We start from the raw sequence: 19,708 nt of genomic DNA, 5'->3' as shown, positions 1-19,708 counted from the left end.
AGGATTTGAACCCTGGTCCTCAGAGCATTACCCTGGGTCTCTGGATTACCAGTCCAGTGACAATACCACTACGCCACCACCTCCCCACCAACTGAGCTTCAGTAAGCAGGTCATTGCTGAGTAAGTGCTCTTTCATAGCACTGTCAACAACATTTTCCACTCTTTACTGATGATTGAGAATAGGCTGATGGGACAGTAATTGGCCAGATTGGTTTGTCCTGCCTTTTGTGGATAGGGTATACCTGCACAATCTTCCACATTGTTGGGTAGGTGCCAGTGTTGTGGTTATAATGGAACAGCTTGGCTAGGATGTGTCTATTTCTGGATCACAAATTTTCAGCACTACATCAGAGTCCATAATCTTTCCAGTATCCAGTGCACTCAGCCATTTCTTGATATTATGTGGAGTGAACCAAATTGGATAAAGAATGGTATCTGTGATGCTGTGAGGCCTCAGGAGAAGGCTGAGATGGATCATTAACTCAGCACTTCTGACTGAAAATGCTTGTAAACACTTCAGCCTTGTCTTTTGCGGTGATGTGCTAAGCTCTATCATGATTGAGGACAGAGATGATGGAGGATGGAGTGTCCTCCTACTACTGTTAGTTGCTTAATTGTCCATCACATTTCACAACTGGATGTGGCAAGATTACAGAGCTTTGAACTGATCCACAGGTTGTGGGATTGCTTAGCTCTGCCTATAACATGCTGCTTCTTCTGTTTAGCATGCATATAGTTCTATGCTGTACCTTCACCAGGTCAACACTTCATTTTTAGGTATGATACTGCTCCTGGCATGCTCTCTGACACTCCTCATTGGACCAAGGCTGGTTTCTCTGGCTTGACAGTAATCCTAGAGTGAGCGAGGGGTGTGCCGTGAAGTTACAGATTGAGAAGGAATACAGTTCTGCTGCTGATGATGGCCCACAGCATATCATGAATGCCCGGTTTTCAGCTGCTAGATCTGTTCTAAGTCTATCCCATTTAGCTCCATGGTAGTGCCACACAACACAATGGAGAATGTGCTCAGAGTGAAGACAGGACTTCATCTTCACTAGGGCTATGCAGTAGTCACTGCAACCAGTACTGTCATGGACAGATGCACTGGCAACAGATTAGTGAGGATGAAGTCAATGACAACATTAGAAATACAGGTCCCTTTAAGAATAAACTAGGACAAGCTTCGGAGTGAATTGAGAGCAGGTGATGCTCATTGAAGCCTGTACGTAAGAGCTGAAATTTTCCCCAGTGGGTGGGTTTTGCTTCTAGAGAGGCAGAGGATCCAGAAGGGAGGAGTGGTATTTGTACTGAACTATAGTTTAACAATGAAACAGTTGTGATTCACAGAATATCTTCTGCTGCCTGATTTGGTAAATGGATGTACACCTTTTAAACAGTGAAGAAAGTTCTTTTCTCTTGTTAGTTCTTTCACCACCGGGCAGGTTTAGTCTGGCCTATAGAACTTGGTGACCATGGTCAGTAGTGATGCTACTGAGCCATTCCTAGTGATGGACATTTAAGTTCCCCATCCAGAGCACATGCTGGGGCCTTGTTACACCGTGGTCAATTTGGTGGAATACTGATTCATCAGCAGTGAGAGGGTGGTAGGTGGTATCAGCAGGAGGTTTCCTTGCCCATATGTGACCTGATGCCATGAGGTTTCATGGGGTCCAGAGTCAATGTTGAGGACTCCCATGCCACACCTTTCCAACTGTATACCAGTGTGCTGACACCACTGGTGGATCTGTCTTTCTGTTGGGATGGGACATGCCCAGAGTGGTGATGGAGGAGTCTGGAACATTGGGTGAAATGTGTGATTCTGTGAGTATGACAGTCAGGCTGTTGCTTGACTAATCTGTGGGACAGTTCTCCCAATTTTGGCTCAAGTTGCCAGGTGTTAGTGAGATGGATTTTGCAGAGTCAACTGGGCAGGATTTGCCTCTGTCATTTCCACTGCTTACATTGATGCTGGGTGGTGTCTGGTTTTATTCTCATTTGACTTCTTTGTAGCAGTTTGATACAACTTTGTGGTTTGCTAGGCCATTTCAGAGGAGTCAAGAGTCAACCACATAGCTGTGGGTCTTGGAACTCTCTTGTCTTGGGTAATTAAGATAATATTTTTAATGTATTAACATTTGCTTTTGTTTACTTAATGGTTCTGACAGAGTTGCCTTAATATTGTTAAACATTTTTCTCAGTTGGTCTAAGATTTAATGACAATTTTTTTTATAGATGTGATTTTCAACTCACCTGATAATCAGATGGACTGGAAGCTGTCAGGGGGACAGTTTGGTATGCTACCATGATATTTCCCAGAAGACCCTGTGCACGAACTACCAGCAATCTGAGTAGACCAACCTCCTCCTTCACAGTGATGCTTGGTACAGAGAGTGCAGGGGGGATAACTGTGATTCTATCAGGTGGTAGCTTAGTAGAAAACTGCAATAAACCTGAAAAACGTTACAATAAAACGTGATTTTAAGGCTTGTTTACAACATGTGCTAATTCAAAAGAGATTTTTCATGCCCTGAATCATTATCACTTGTAGATAACTGTTTCAGCCAGAAGGGGTTTGTGAACTGACATAATGTGCTGCCATTTTCAAGGGAGGGAGGCAGAAATTGGTCAATGCCATAGATGAAAATCCATTTTTAGACTACATTGACAAGGTAGTTTTTAACCAGTCACATCAATTGAATTTTTCTTTTCCCATGCACTTGGGCTGCTGAACATTAGACCCCATTGCCAGCCTTTTGTGTTTCCATTTCTACCTGCCTCATCCCCACTTCCTCAATTATTCACACAATCTTTGTGCCTTAGAAATGCCTTTAATTTCTTTGATTTCTCATTACGTCACCTTTTGTCTGATGCTAATATCATTTTTATAATTTGATCTTCTCCTGTTTTTCACTTAAACATATTACAGGTCATTCCTTTTCTCTTGGGCAGAATTTTCTGCTTTCCAGGCGGGCAGGCCTGACCCAATCTCCGCCGGGCGGGGAGCCAATCCCCGCCGGAGAAGTGGGCTGCACCTCCATTTTACGTGGGTGGGCCAATTAAGGCCCGCCCAGCATGACATCCGCCAGGTGGGGGGGTCCCCAAAAGCAAGAAAAGCAAGCATGCGCACGAAAGAGCGCACATCTCCCTGAGGCAAAGTGCAGCCTCAGGGAGATCACTGACAGTTTTAAAAACGTTAAAAATAGAAAAAAAAACCTTTAACATGTCCTCCTCATGTGGCAATGTCACACGAGATGGGACATGTTCATAAATTACACTAAAACTTTATTAAACTTTTTAAATCCCAACATGGAACCTCATCCCGGCGGTAGATGAGGTTTCATGTTTTTTCTATTGCCCACCGGGGCTCCTGGCCTGCCCGCCAACATTAAGGTTGGTCCTTTAATTGTTTCAATTATCCTGCCAGTGGCCTCAATTGGCCATTGGCAGGTCGGCGGGCCTGCAGCTGATTTTGCTGTGCCCCCGCCTTCCTGAATATTTAAATGGGGCGGGTTCCACCCGACCGCATCCTGCGTCATTTTATGCGTTGGCGAGCGGGCCCCGCCCCCTGCTCGCCAACAGCAAAATTCAGCCCCTTATGTTTGCTTGTTTTCCTGTCCCTTCCCTCTAATCTGTTACTTTATGTAACTACTGTTCACCTGTGTTACCCTTCAGATTTGACACTGGTCCATAACTAAAAGGTTGGTCCAGATTTTCCTATCACAATAACAGTGAAGGTAATGGCATTCACCATTATTTATACTCAAAAAACAGGGCAACTTCAGGCAAGGAGCAGATGCACAGTTAAATCCCAATATCCAGAAGCTGCTCCTCACACTGAGCCACATTTAGCTTTGGGGAAACACCTTGCTGTCAGCATCACCATTGAAATACTTCAAATGGCATGACGTTTCTGTATTTGTTACTTGTGTATTAAATGTAAACTGAACCTGCCACAAAGTTAAGTTTTGTCATTACAAGCTCAAGTACCTTTATCACAACCTGAGAAGTGCTAATTACTGCCACAGAACCTTTCTGACACTGAAAATTAATTATAATGTGGAGTCTCATTCCTTTGGTATTGTTTATTGGGGGTTTTAAAAATGTAAAATTACAAAATTACATCTTTTTAAACTTTGCCTGCCTCTCTATCACTCAATCCAATTTTTCTTTTCTGCTTCCTCTTTCTATCTGTGATTTGACATTGAATTCACTGATTCTAATTCACCCTCCTTCTCAGTCCTTGCATTGTTAATTTCGCAAAAAATTCAGTCTGAATAGTTACGGAGATGCATAGTGACTTGCCTTGTTCACTCAGATCCCAGGTGCTTTATTTGCCTCACTGCGATGTAATTAACCAAAACACTTTCAGCAACTTATCTCTCAAACCTAAGCATGCAAGGGTAAATCTAACTATAAGTAGATGCCATTAGATGTCCTATTACAGCAATTTTGGCCCATTAATTCAATTCATTATACAAGTTGCCTGACCTGCTATGTGTTCCAGCATCCGTTTTTTTTTTGTACTTTTTGTACTGTTGTAGGCATGATGTTAGATGGTATGGAGTCAGTTAGTGTCAGACAGCAAGCACAAAGGACCAGAGTAAAATGCATTTACCAGCTACAGTACGAACACTGTTCCGCACTGTAACTTCTCAGACAAATGGTGATGGGTTTAAGCCCTGCTAAAGGATTAAATACATAATCCAGGTTGATACTTGTGGAAAGTACTGCACAGTCAGATGCTTCTTTTGGTATGATATATTAAGCTAAGCGTCTACCTGCCAACAAGGCCACAACACTGCTCAAGAACATAGAAGCTCTCCAGATGTCCAGGCTATTAGTTAACCCTTAGGCAACACAGTAAAACAAGTTACATAGTTATTACTATTACCAGTTGTGACCTTGCTATTAACTAAACTGGCTGATTTGTTTGCTGACTTAACAACAGTTACTATACCTCAAGTAGATCATCGGTTATGAAGCAGCTTGAGATTTCTTGAGAATGTAAAAGTGTTACATGAAGATAATTTCAGTCTTCCCATCTTTGCTTTCTCCCTCCCCAGTTCATTCTCTCTGGTACTGCCCTCCTCTTTAATCCCTGAAGTTCAAGGAGTACTAACTTGAGCATCTGATGCGCAATTGGTTTTAGATATTGCTCATCAGTAGTAGCTGGATCACATCAAGTGCTTTGGGGCTGCATATTCCTTTGGCAAAACCACATAGTGCTTCAGGACAATCATGGAGGCAAAGATAGCCCCCAGCTTTTTTTATCCAAAATGCTCTTAAACCCCTCTATCATATGCCCTCCACCCTCACCAACCACCATTTGCAGTAGTCACTTTTAACATTTTGTGGACTAGTTTATTGCTAAGAGTAAGACTGTCCATTCAGCCACCTTCCATTTGTCTACTAACCTAAATGTTCCCTCAGGACTGCAATTACCTTGCCAACATTACTGTACATATATTAGAGCTTGTCTGCAGAGCTTTCTGAAGATGACGACACAGCTCTGTCACAGCATCCTTTCTCGTCTTAGCCTCTTTAGGCAGCCAATTCCATCTGTCATGCTCAGTGTGCTGCATATAATACACATGTTGTGTTGCATAGCAAGGGAACAAGGCAGTTCACCTTGTGTGAAACTCAATATCAAGGATAGCTTTTTCCTGGGGTTTTTCCTCTGCCACTTGCATTAAATCAGATTCCCTTAATATTCGTAATGATTATAGCCATTCACCTGTCAGCAGTTAGCCAAACTGTAGCCTCTGCAGCACAAAATCACAGAATCACAGTGCAAAAGAGGCCCTTCGGTCCATCGAGTCTGCAGCGACACGTGAGAAACATCTGACCTACCTACCTAATCCCATTTACCAGCACTTGGCCCATAGCCTTGAATGTTATGACTGCCAAGTGCTCATCCAGGTATTTTTTAAAGGATGTGAGGCAACCTGCCTCCACCATCCTCCCAGGCAGTGCATTCCAGACCGTCACCATCCTCTGGGTAAAAATGTTTTTCCTCACATCCCCCCTAAACATCCTGACCCTCACCTTTAACTTATGTCCCTTCGTGACTGACCCTTCAACTCAGGGGAACAGCTGCTCCCTGTCCACCCTGTCCATGCCCCTCATAATCTTGTACACCTCGATCAGGTCGCCCCTCAGTCTTCTCTGTTCCGACAAAAACAACCCAAGTCTATCCAACCTCTCTTCATAATTTAAATGTTTCATCCCAGGCAACATCCTGGTGAATCTCCTCTGCACCCCCTCCAGTGCAATGCCAGTTTCACATGGGAACCAGCAAAACAACATTCATGATTACGTTTTAAACTTGAAATATGGGATGTTTTCCACTTAAGTTATCATGACGCTGGCAAACCATAAACATGACTACCCAAACATACAATTTTTAGTAATGGTGCATAGAAGCCACTTCTACAAACATCACACAGCTGTGCAGAATTGCATGGTGCCTAACATCAACATCAGAGGAGAAAACCTCTGTGCATCAGAATATTAAATCTTTTCAAATTATACATCCCCAGTTAACAGTTAATTTTAATCACAATATAATTATTGGCAATGCCCATTTCATAACATAATTACCATTTGGATGGTCACTGGATTTTATGGTGATTTTGGTGCTGGCCTTCTCTGGATCTATACTGGCCCCACTCGTTGGAGTAGAGCCAATTTTTCCATCTCCAGATATTGCAGAAATCAGTGAAACTTTGAAATGTTCAGCAAGCTCAGGTAAGTCATCATCAACAACGTGCACATTCAAAACCTTCATAAAAAGCAGAAGCACTGCAGTCAGAATTTAGAAATGAATTCTGCTGGTAAATAAGATGATTAGGAACAATGATTACCAAATAAATGGTTTATTAAAACATTAGCTGTTGAGAACCAATTTTTTAAAAAGCAATATTTAATTTTACTTTTTATTTATTCAATGTTTTTGCTCCACCTAAAATCCCTTGTGGAGCAAATGAAGGAACATCATAAATGCATTCTTTATAAACACATTTGCAGTGCATGCAGTGGAAATCATCCCCCATGAAGGATGGAAAGAAAAAATGCCTGAATACATTTAGATCAGGCAGGAATTTCCCAGACTTATCTTTCCCCTGAATTCACCCCTAGGGTTTTTTAATTTTTATTTTACTTCCCCAAGAGATCTTATGGTTCAGATGCAGGACTTATAATTTTTAGTCTTTTAATCTTTCATCTTTAATTTTAATCTTTAGTTATAAATGGATGGAGCTCTGCCACGTATGCTCAATGCCGTTGTGTCAGACATTGAGATGCTTAACCAGTGATCTTTAAAGGGACTCCAGCTGGCTGCTCGAAAATGACACACCTACTCCTCCTTAGGCTTCCTAAAAAATCGGTCCAGCCCGATGCTGTTCAAAACCTCCCTCTGGGACTTTTACTCCTTTCCATAGGCCCAACCTGTTCGCCAGCTCACTGTGGTAGGCAATCAATTTCCTGCCCTTCCAGAACCAGTGAGCTGCAGTGGAGTGTCCACATAATGGCAGTGCCATTCTAATGAAGCCCAAGCCTCAAAATGGCTTGAGCATAAATGGGCAGGTGTAGCTGATTTTATGTTCATTTCAGGTGCTACCTGAAAATCACCCTGATAATATCAGTCTCCAGCTGGCTTTGGTTCTCCAATGTATGCATGTGAAATAAGAAATTCAAGATAATATAGAATAACGCCTGTAGTCCACAGCTAAAGTGCTGCTCACCACTGCACCTAACAATCTTTGGTGGTTAGACTTATCATCACCTCTGAGCTTTGCCAGGGACGAAAGGCAATAACACCACTTGAATTGACAAGATCACTAATATTGCTGTTGTTGAATTCAATTTGCGAGATATTGTAATTCACATAGGCATAGTCTAAGGTTCCTCTGGTCCTTTCCACAACACATGATACCGTTGACCCTTCATCAGATGTCTGCAAGAGAAAAAAATGTAAAAATTTGCTACTAAGATAAAAGCAAAATACTGCGGATGCTGGAAATCTGAAACAAAAACAGAAAATGCTGGAAAAAAACTCGGCAGGTCTAACAGCATCTGTGGAGAGAAAGACAGAGTTAACGTTTAGCTCTGAAGAAGAGTCATACGGACTCGAAACGTTAACTCTATCTTTCTCTCCACAGATGCTGTTAGACATGCTGAGTTTTTTCCAGCATTTTCTGTTTTTGTTGCTGCTGTTGTAAAAATTTGCTGGTAGGTTGCTCGAAAATATCAACAAATAAAACATATAGGATTTAATTGGAGGGAGGATAGGAACAAATTCTGTTCAAAAAAAGGAAAGAAAGATGAAATAAGAATCTACAGGCCAATTTTAAGAACAGGTAAACTGTCAAGAGACTGAAAGTTTAGGAGCAGTGCTCCAGTGCTAGTGTGCGCCAGGGTGGTACTCCAGCTACTGACTGGGAAGGATACTAACCCTATCCCAGATCACGGTAACAGGGATATTTTGATATTTTCTGTGGACTTGGACAGCAGAATCTCTCATCCAAGTAACCTTGAGCAAATTAAGGGACCTCCTGCTGTTCTGATAGAGAGAGAAAGAGGTTCTTGTTGAGCTGAAACAAACCTTAAAAAATGTATCATTCTTCTCTAAAGGGAAATAAAAGCATGCAATATAAGGCAATCAATCCTGCTGGCATCAATTATTTATGCTAGGGCTATTGCAAGACCAGGTACAGAAGGTATCAATTCTGGTAGGTCTAAAAGTGACATCTGGGCTAAATTCTCAAGGTAACCTAGGACTTTGGGGCCCTTAGAATCCAGATCAAAACACTAAGCATATAGAGTTGAATGGATAATATATTTGCTAAAGACAATTTATTTTTGACAAATATAATAGTCTTTGATAAAATAATTGATTGCATGTATAAAGTGAATACAGTAGATGTAATGTATATAGGTTTTCAAAAATCTTATATATTTGTACAAAGTAAGTCACAATTAGAATATTGCAGTGCTGTGCACCCTATTATAAATGGCACATTGAAGTAGATTCATCTGGACTATTTTTCTTCATTCTTTCATGGGATGTGGGTGTCGCTGGCAATGCCAGCATTTGTTGCCCATCCCTAATTGCCCATGAACTGAGTGGTTTGCTAGGCCATTTCAGAGGACAGTTAAGAGTCAATCACATGGCTGTGGGTCTGGAGTCATACGTCGGCCAGACTGGGTAAATATGGCAAATTTCCTTCCCTAAAGGACGTTAGTGAACCAGATGGCTTTTTACAACGATAAATGATAGTTGTCATGGTCACTATTAGCTTTATATTCCATATTTATTAATTGAATTCTCATTCCACCAGCTGCAATGGTGGGATTTAAACCCATGTCCTCAGTGCATTAACCTGGGCCTCTGGATTATTAGTCCAGTGACATCACCATCTCCCCCTCTGATGATACCAGAGATGAGAATTTATAGTTACAAGGAGATACTTGAGATGGTGGAATTATTTCTACCATAGCAGAAAATACAATGAAGAGGTTTATTAGAAGTGTCTTAAACTATAAAAGGGCCTGAGGAAGAAATTGGAAAAGACTTCGGTTGGGAGTCAGTGGTTGAGGTCATAAAATTAAAATTGTCAATTGGGATGTTGGGAGGATGTTTTTCTATGCATTCAAATTGTTCTAGCATGGAACAGATTGCAACAGGGAATAGCTGAAGTAGAGGTCATTGAATTTTTTTAAAGAAACATTGGATAAATATTTGTAGACTACTGTTTATGGGGGCGAAGGCAGCCCAATGGGAATAGATTTGGATTTCTGTAACACAGAAACCTGACAGACACAATAGCCAGTAGAGCCTCTTCTTGACCTATAAGCTTTTATGTTCTTGATTCTAAATATTAAAGCCTCAATGTCCTTGACTTAACTACAATCTTGCACCTTAGAATTGCCTGAAGTGGTTAGGTTCATTTTCAGCAATACGAAAATATAAATTTCACCTGTGGAATACAGGTCCCAGTGAAACCAAACAATCCATTGGCATTATCACTTTTTTGTATTCGTAGCTTGGCTGTGGCATTTTCCTGTGATATTCTGGCTCCACCATACACAGTAGTCACTTTTAATGTGAAAGATTCCTCCCCTTCTGCTTCACTGTCATCCTTTGCAGCAACTATAAATGATTTCTTTTTTTCTCCCTGTCTATATTCCAGGTATCCCGATATTGGGTGCAGGTCAGCCTTTGCCGGAGTAGCATGAATTTCATGGATTTCTGCTCGGTTCAGCTTGCAAACATATAATCTCACATCTTGCATTAGTCCTGTAAACCTGTTCTTCCCATCAGCATCTGCCCCAACAGTTAAAACACCAGGGCCTGGAGATGTAGAATATTTCAAACATTATGGTCATTTTCAACAAAAATTATTATTATGGTGTTGTATAAATCTGCTAACACATAAAACTTACATATGAAAAATAATGACAAACAGATCAAGGCTACCATGTAAATTGGGTAAAATGCCATTTTACAGCATGGAGAATTGCTGAAATTAACAATTATAACCTTCTATTATGTTTTTCAACTTAAAAAAGAGTTATGCTCAAATCAGATTTTTAAAAAAGGACATTACTAGCAGAGCTTCTGCAGGCAATATCAATGCTTTTTAGACAGAATCAGCTGAAACAGTGCAAAAGATCAGGGAATTTTAAACATAAGTTTAAACATAGGGGTTAAAGCTAAAACCACTTATGTTAGTATTTTCCATGACCTTTTACACTGGTTCAAGAAACAATTTGCCCAAATCAGACTCCACCCACAAACCTGGCTACATCCTCAGGTTAAAACTGCGAGATTCCACTGATTTGTGAAAGCTCTTCAATCTGCACTCATCTTCTTAGACACAAGCACTAGTCGTCACATTTTAACCTTTTGTTTTGAAGTAAATTAAATATTTTTTTGATAAGAAACTGACTAGGGCACACCAATGAAACTACTAAATGGTTCAGTTGTTTTTACTTAAGCCAGTTATAGTGATTTTAAATCAGATTACTTAAAGGTGGAAACCCTCATAATAAATGCATATTTTTGCTGATGAAACCATTTTCTGCTGTATTAATGAAACCGCACCAGAGAAGTCCAGGCAGCAAAAGGGCTGTTTCAGTACTCCAGTGGTCTGTCTATTACATTTAGTGTGGTAGCACAGCTATTTTTAATATATTCATTCTTGGGCTGTGGGTGTTGCTGGCAAGGCCAGCATTTATTGCCCACCCCTAACTGTCCTTGAGAAAGTGGTGAGGAGCCACCTTCTCAAACCATTCCACTCCACATGTACACCCAGAGTGCTGTTAGGGATGAGTTAGTGACAGTGAAAGAACGGTGATATAGTTCCAAGTCAGGATGGTGTGCAACTTGGAGGGTAACTTGCAGGTGACCTTGTCCTTCCAGGTGAGAGAGGTTGCAGGTTTGGAAGGTACTGTCGAAGAAACCTTGGTGAGTTGACGCAGTGAATCTTGTAGATTAAACACACTGCTGCCACTGTGCTCCAGTAGTGGAAGGAGCAAATGTTTAAGTTGGTGGATCGAGTGCCTGTCATGTGGGCTGCTTTGTCCTGGATGGTGTCAAGGTTCTTGAATGTTATTAGAAGTCACTTATCCAGGCAAATGGGAGTATTCCATCAGACAGGCTTTGGGGACTCAGGATGTGAGTTACTTGCTGCAGAATTTCCAGCCTCTGACATGCCCTTGTAGCTATAGTATTTATGTAGCTGGTCAGGTTAAGTTTCCAGTCAATGGTAGCCTCAAGATGTTGATGGTGGGGGATTCAGCTACAGTAATCCTGTTGAATGTCAAAGGAAGATGGTTAGATTCCCTCCTGATGGAGATACTCATTGCCTTACAGCTGAGTGACACAAATGTTACATGCCGTTTTTCAGCCCATTGTATGCATGCTGCACACGCGTCCATGGGTTGCGCACAGAGTCATGAGCCGTGCGGTCAGTGGATTTCCTTGTTGACCATTAGCCACTCTTATTTGCCATGTTAGTTCAAATGTAGCTGGCACAGTGGACTGCTGCAGAACAAATGCATCAGAACTGCTGCCTGGATAGGGGAAGTGGGGGTGGCGTAGTGGTACTGTCACTGTGCCAGTAATCCAGGGGCCAAGGCTAATGCGCTGGGGACACAGGTGCAAATCTCACCATGGAAACTGGTGGAATTTAAATTCAATTAATTAATCCAGAATTAAAAGCCAGTCTAATGGTGACCACAAAACCATTGTCAATTGTTGTAAAAACTCATCTGGTTCACTAACGTCCTTTGGGGAAGAAAATCTGCTGTCCTTACCTTGCCGACGTGTGACTCCAGACCCACAGCAATGCGGTTGCATTCTTAAATGTCCTCTGAAATGGCCTAGCAAGCCACTCAGTTGTACGAAAACCAGAAAAGACAACGGCACACCCAGCCCTGTAGTCCCTGCGAAGTCCTCCTTAACATTTGGGGCTTATGCCAAAATTGGGAGCGCAGTCTCACAGACTAGTCAAGCAACAGCCTGACATAGTCTTCGTCACAGAATCAAAGCTTACAAATAATGCCCCAGACACCACCATCACCATCCCTGGGTATGTCCTGTCTCACCAGCAGGACAGACCCAGCACAGTTGGCAGCACAGTGGTATACAGTTGGAAGCAGTCGCCCTGGAAGTCCTCAACATTGCCTCTGGACCCTATTAGGTCTTATGGCATCAAGTCAGCCTCCTGCTGGTTACCACTTACCATGTCACTTCAGCTGATGAATCAGTACTCCTCCACATTGAACACCAACTGGAGGAAGAACAGAGGGAGGTAAGGGCACAGTATATACTCTGGGTGTGGGACTTCAACGTCCATCACATAGAGTGGCATGGAAGCATCACTACTGACTGAGCTGGCTGACTCCGAAAGGATATAGCTGCTAGACTGGGTCTGCTGCAGGTGGTGAGGAACCAACAAGAGGGAAAAACCTACTTGATCTCATCCTGGCTGACTCCAAAAGGATATAGCTGCTAGACTGGGTCTGCTGCAGGTGGTGAGGAACCAACAAGAGGGAAAAACCTACTTGATCTCATCCTGGCTGACTCCAAAAGGATATAGCTGCTAGACTGGGTCTGCTGCAGGTGGTGAGGAACCAACAAGAGAGAAAAACCTTCTTGATCTCATCCTCACAAATCTACCTGTTACAGATGCATATGTCCATGACAGTATCGGTAGGACTGACCACCTTTGGTCTTTGTGGAGATGAAGTCCCGCTTTCACATTGAGGATACCCTCCATCATGTTGTGTAGCACTACCACCGTGCTTGATGGGATAGATTTTGAACAGGTCTAGCAACTTAAAACTGGGCATCTAAGGGCCATCAGCAGCTGAAGGATTGTACACAAGCACAATCTGTAATCTCATAGCCCAGCATAACTCCCCACTCGACCACTAGCATCAAGCCAAGTGCTCAACCCTAGTTCAATGAAGAGTGCGGGAGAGCATGCCAGGAGCAGCACCAGGCATGCCTAAAAATAAGGTGTCAACCTGCTGTAGCTACAACACAGGACTACTTGTGTGCCAAACAGCAGATGTAACATGCGATAGACAAAGCTAAGCAAACCCACAACCATCAAACCAGATCGAAACTCTGCAGTCCTGCCACATCCAGTCGTGAATGGTGGTGGACAATTAATCAACTAACAGGAGGAGGAGGTACCACAAATATCCCCATCCTGAATGGTGGGGAGTCCAGCACATCAGTGTAAAAAACAAGGTTGAAGTATTTATAACCAGCTTCAGCCAGAGATGCTGAATGGATGATCCATCCATCCATCGCAGGTCACCAGCATTACAGATCCCAGTCTTCAGCCAATTCAATTCACTCCACATGATATCAAGAAATGACTGAAGGCACTGGATCCTGAAAAGGCTATGGTAATGAAGACTTGTGTTCCAGAACTTGTTGTGCCCCCAGCCAAGTTGTTCTGGTACAGCTACAACACTGGTATCTACCCGGCAATGTGGAAAATTGCCCAGGTATGTCCTGTACACAAAAAGCAGGACAAATCCAAAAATTAGCACCCCATCAGGCTACTGTCGATCATCAGTAAAGTGACGGAAGGAGTCGTCAACAGTGCTATCAAGTGGCACTTACTCTGTTCATTGACGCTCAGTTTGGTTGCCGTCAGGGCCACTCAGCTTCTGACCTCATTACAGCCTTGGTTCAGGAAATGGACAAAAGAACTGAACCCCAGAGGTGAGATGAGAGTGACTGCCCTTGACATCAAGGCAGCATATGACCAAGTGTGGCATCAAGGAGCCCTAGCAAAACTGGAATCATGGGGAATACTCCCTACTGATTGAAGTCATACCAAGCACAAAGGAAGATAGTTGTGTTGTTGGAGGTCAGTCATCTCAGCTCCAGTATATCGCTACAGGAGTTCCTCATAGTAGTGTCCTGGGCCCAACCATCTTCAGCCACTTTGTCAAAGACCTTCCCTCCATCATAAGGTCAGAAGTGGGGATGTTCACTGATGATTGCACAATGTTCAGCACTATTAGCGCTCCTCGGATACTGAATCAGTTTGCGTCCATATGTAGCAGGGCCTGGACAATATTCAGGCTTGGGCTGATAGTGGCAAGTAACATTCTCACCACACAAATTCCATGCAATGACTATCTCCGACAACAGAGAATCTAACCATCGCCCCTTGATGTTCAATGGCATTACCATCACTGAATCTCCCACTCTCAACATCCTGGGGGGTTACCATTGACCAGAAACTGCACTAGGCCAGCTATATAAATACTGTGGCTACAAGAGCAGGTCAGAAGCTGGGAATTCTGAGGAGAGTAACTCGCCTCCTGACTCCCAAAGCCTGTCCGCCAACTACAAGGCACAAGTCAGGGGTGTGGTGAAATACTCTCCATTTGCCTGAATGAGTGCAGCTCCAAGAACACTCAGGAAGCTCAACACCATTCATGACAAAGCAACCCACTTGATTGGCCCCCACATCCACCACCTTCAACATCCACTGCCTCCACCGCCGACGCAGCATGTACCATCTACAAGATGGACTTCAGCAACTTGCCAAGGCTCCTTCAACAGCACCTTCCAAACCCATGACCTCTCCCATCTAGGACAAGGGCAGCAGATGCCACCTGCATGTTCCCCTCCCTGTTACACATCATCCTGACTTGGAACTATAACACCATCACTGCCGCTGGGTAAAAATCCTGGAACTCCCTCCCTAACAGCACCGTGGGTGTACCTACACCAGGCGGACTGTAGCAGCTCAAGAAGGCAGCTATCTACCATCTTCTCAAGGGCAATTAGGAATGGGCATAAAATGCTGGCCTAGCCAGCAATGTCCACATACCAAAGAATGATAAAAAAAAACAAAGCTTTGACCTATTTTCACTATCTGTGGTCACACACTAGCTCGTTGAGGAAGTGGAATCCATTTTGGTTCTGGTATAGGTCAAAGTTGACATGCAGCGCCTGCAAAGTGATATCCATGCAGACAGCGGCACTCTGAACCATGGGGAAGCCAAGCTGCATTCTCGCTCTACCTGCTTGTTTCTGGGATGAGAGAATGAAAGGCAGTTAGTTGTCCCTGAATAGAGAACTTCAGTGACCTTCTTTACACAACATGGACAGCAAATTGGGAGATGCTGCAAATATCTCCAGCTTCAGTCTGGAAGCAGTCAGATGCATACAAGTTCATTGCCATGGTCGTTCTCACAGTCACCGGTAGTGTGGTCCTTGCCCTGCTCTAAGGTAGCAGTTGTGGCTGAAGAAGTTGGTAGAATTCAGACATCTCACAAATTTTTCCTCACTGAGATTCAGGTAGAGGAATTGCTATCTACATACTATGGGTGGATATGGCCTCCTACTGCAGCCCCTCCAGCCCCCCTTCCTCTTTTAGCAGCCTGTCCGGCTCTGTACAGCCTCTGTTCATTCTTCAAGTCATGCTGTATTTCAAGAGGAATGCCTACTAGTGCACCCATATCTAAGAGTGACTGGTTTGTGAGGAAGCCTTGAAGTAAGCAAAAAGATCCTTCGGCAACGGTCACTGCAATGCCAGTCCACTTTTCCAACTTAAAATTACAGAAAGCACCTAACACTTGTAGAATCAAAGCAATCGACAAAAGAAATCTACCAGCAAGTAACCTGTAAGTAGTTGTTAATCCCTTGGCGTGAGTAATTATGACTCTCTTAAACTGAACGGAATTTGATGTCCCTTCCAGATCTGCTAAGTAGGCTGTTACTGTAGCTGTGGGAATCTTGCCATTTCTTTACCACAGAATATTTTACATTCTAAAGCGCTGCCCATGAGCACTGATTCATGATAGATTTTATGTTTGACAAAACTAGCACGATTTTGGGTGCAATAGGATTGCTGATTGTGCCCAAAGCCTAAGTTCCAGGCGACTGTGTAGAAGAGATCACAATTATGCAACATCAGGCCAGAATCACTGCACTCTTGAGCACATATATAAAAACAATTTTAGATAAATGCAGAGATTTCTTTAAAAAAAATACAGAACTGAAAACCAAAGCCAGCAATAAATCTGTGGTAAATCTGTTTGTGCTCATCAGCTGATCTACTTTTTAACCACAATGTCATGAAAATTACTTTAATAAACATATTGATTGCATTTATGATAAATAATGTATTATTCATATTAGAAATGTATAAATTTGTATATTACAAATCAGATTTTGTCTATCCTCTTTTAGAAATGTTATGGCAGGATTAGCATTCGTTTGATTTTATTTCCCCGACCACTTTAATTGTAGTTGTCCTAAATTGGTAACTTTTTAGTTGATTCACAGTACCTTTCCCAATGATAGGGGAAGATCCATATAGAGCAGAGGTTCAATCAACACTTGGCCATGATAGCTATGTTTGCTTTAGCCACTTGGTTAAGGAGCAAACAACATAGTCACCTTCAAATTGTCACCAGAAATATCACTGTCACTAAAGACTGCATCCAAAATCTCGTGGTTTAATGATGAACTCCTGGCAATAACAGCATTACTTCTTTTACACCAGTGATTTGTCATTGATAACAAAGATGCCATCGGCCCAAATTGCAATGGAGCACCATTAAACTGCATATGATCATTAGTCTTTAACACTTACCATCTGCAATCGTTTCCCCTTTGAGGCTCTTAATGCCACCAGGAAGCAGAGTCCCATCCAAATAAAATTCAATTAGCCCATCATCCATCATAATTATAATGTGTATCCAAGTCTTTTCTTCCACATGTTTCAATGCTGTTATTGTGGCAATATGAGTAACATTTGACCCCAGCAGAGTATAGTGGAACATTATTAACACAGAAGATTCATTTGTTATCACTTTCATAGCATAATAAATTCTGCCATTGTTGTTTGTTTTTGAGATGATAAACCCATCAGTATTGGGATTAGGCATCACCCACGCAGATAATGTAAAATTTGCAAGCGCATTATTCATCCTTGGGTGATATTCTGGGGGAATGGTTCCATAAACACCTTCTGCCCCACTAAAGTAAAGAGCATCAGTACCCGTGTGATGTCGCCTTGTGTGAGGCCGTAATTCAACAGAACTGGGAAATGTTCCAACCAGTATAAAGTCTGTCATTTCAGGCAGTCCATGTCTGAATGCATTGGACAGTATCTCCCATCCAATTCGAACATCCCCAAATGTGCCTTTTTGTCGCAGAATGGTGAAGTTTGTGATATAAGACATATCATCAACTGACAGAACGTCTTCCGCAACTTCCCTGTCTTGACTTTCTGGGTCCAGAATGAAAACTCCAAATGGATCATCATTAAATGGAATCACAACATTAGCGCTTAAGCTGCCATTTGATAATTGAGCACCAGGACCAGGAAACCCTCCTACGAAGTTAACAAAAAATTGATTCATTTTTCCAAAATGATTCTACTAGATAAATATCAATTTTTATAAAAGATGATGTTGTCTTTTTATTCTAAAACAATTATAACTCTAGCAAAGAAATTAAAAGATAAAACATGTCTCTAAGGTAATTAACTGTTTCAATTATGAATCTGAAGCTTATTCAACAAAGATCATTTATTGTCTTAACAAGAGCTTGAGTTTTATACATTGCAAGCCTATGTGTAGTATTACTGTATGAACATTTAATGCCTTTGTTTCAAATTTTTCTCTCAACTACTTTAATGGAGATATTAACTCATTATCTTGAATGACCGCCATTAAAATAGTAAATAAGAATATTGATATGAATGTGTTTAACATTTTTAGCATAGTATTGCATAAGCCTTTGCCTAGGATATATTTTATAAAAATAGCTTCTTCTTTGCCAATTCTATGATAGATTATGGAAGCAATAAAAATTTTGAAATGTTGATGTGTTGCAAAAGAAGTGTTTTAGATAAGCTCATTAGTAGGGGGAGATGGTGGTGGAGTGGTAATGTCACTAGCCTAGTAATCTAGAGGCCCAGGCTAATGCTCTGGAGACATAGGTTCAAACTGCAGCATGACAGCTGGTGGAATTTAAATATAATTGATAAATCATGAATATAAAGTTAGTCTCAGTAATGGTGACGATGACAACTATCATATGTTGTTGTAAAAACCCATCTGGATCACTAATATCCTTTAGGGAAGGAAATCTATCCTCCAGACTCACAGCAATGTGGTTGACTCTTAACTGCCACTCAATTCAAGGGCAATCAGGGATACACAACAAATGCTGGCACAAGAGAACACAGCAATATCTTTGCAATATGTAAAATAGAATACTATTTCAAGAGGCCTTGACTGAAGCACATACCTGAAGCATTTAGCAATCTCAGAACATAAATTTCATTGAATTCTGGAATTCCATCAGGAAGCGCATAGAGTGTTATAGGACAGGCATGTTCTCCAGTTGTGAACAGCACAATCCCGGATGTTTCTAAAAACTCTTGTCCAGGTTCCAAGAAAGAATCATTGGTAAACAGCTGCCATGAAATAGAAACATTGCCAAATTTTCCTCGTTGTCTTAGAATCCTGTTTGAAAGCAGGAGAACAAAATAAATGAAAATATTTTACACACTGTTTAATGTTTTGGATTGGCATAAGTTACTTCAGTGACAACAGATTTGTTAAATAAAATGAACAATAAAAAGAAAGGCCTGAAATTATGATTTTCTTCACTTTAAAAGTGGTGTAATTCTGCCAACGAGGAGCAGAATTGAAGGTATAAGTCAGGAAAGTCGTCCTTTCTAAAAAATACACAATAAACTCCAGTAGATTTGCAGCTGGTGGAGGATGCAACTACCTCAGTATGACACATGTATGCAAATAACAGGATAGTGAGGCCCAATGCTTCTGCCCCAGAAATTCTGCCACTTACATTAGAATTGCAACTAACCTAAATGAAGCTTGTAGAACAGAAGGGTTGCGGGCATGACTAGTCCAAACCATGAAATAGTTGATCTCACAGGTTTGTAATGTCCATAAACTTGGTCTGAAATATCAGTTTTGATCGGAAAATTAGAATGTAGGTGGACTCATCAGAAGTCTCTCAGGTGTATGAGCAGCCTGACAACATATTCTGACATCTACATGAGCAAACATTAGAAGGGGTGCAGCTAGAAAGATCACAAGTTGTCATCAGGAGAGAAGACTGAAGATAGATTCTGAACCATGCCACTTGTGCTAGGTTCCAGTTCTGTGTAATTTAGATCTGCCAAAT

The 19,708-nt window shown here is 41.8% G+C and overlaps 1 protein-coding gene across 1 annotated transcript in view; it reads right to left on the bottom strand.

The window, feature by feature from the left end:
* adgrv1 (adhesion G protein-coupled receptor V1) overlaps window positions 1-19,708 on the bottom strand; it is a 735,500-nt gene that overhangs the window by 588,482 nt on the left and 127,310 nt on the right. The window contains exons 18-23 of the mRNA XM_078557559.1: window positions 18,803-19,020; window positions 17,139-17,882; window positions 9,978-10,351; window positions 7,784-7,954; window positions 6,601-6,781; window positions 2,247-2,450 (exon numbers count right to left, since the gene is read on the bottom strand). Of these exons, the coding sequence (XP_078413685.1) occupies window positions 2,247-2,450; window positions 6,601-6,781; window positions 7,784-7,954; window positions 9,978-10,351; window positions 17,139-17,882; window positions 18,803-19,020 (1,892 nt within the window). The remainder of the gene's footprint in view (window positions 1-2,246; window positions 2,451-6,600; window positions 6,782-7,783; window positions 7,955-9,977; window positions 10,352-17,138; window positions 17,883-18,802; window positions 19,021-19,708) is intronic.

The sequence above is a fragment of the Cetorhinus maximus genome, chromosome 2, assembly GCF_964194155.1.
Source record: "Cetorhinus maximus chromosome 2, sCetMax3.hap1.1, whole genome shotgun sequence".
Classification (NCBI taxonomy): Eukaryota; Metazoa; Chordata; class Chondrichthyes; order Lamniformes; family Cetorhinidae; genus Cetorhinus; species Cetorhinus maximus.
The sequence above is the reverse complement of the archived record's forward strand: the minus strand, read 5'-3'. Positions and strand labels throughout refer to the sequence as shown.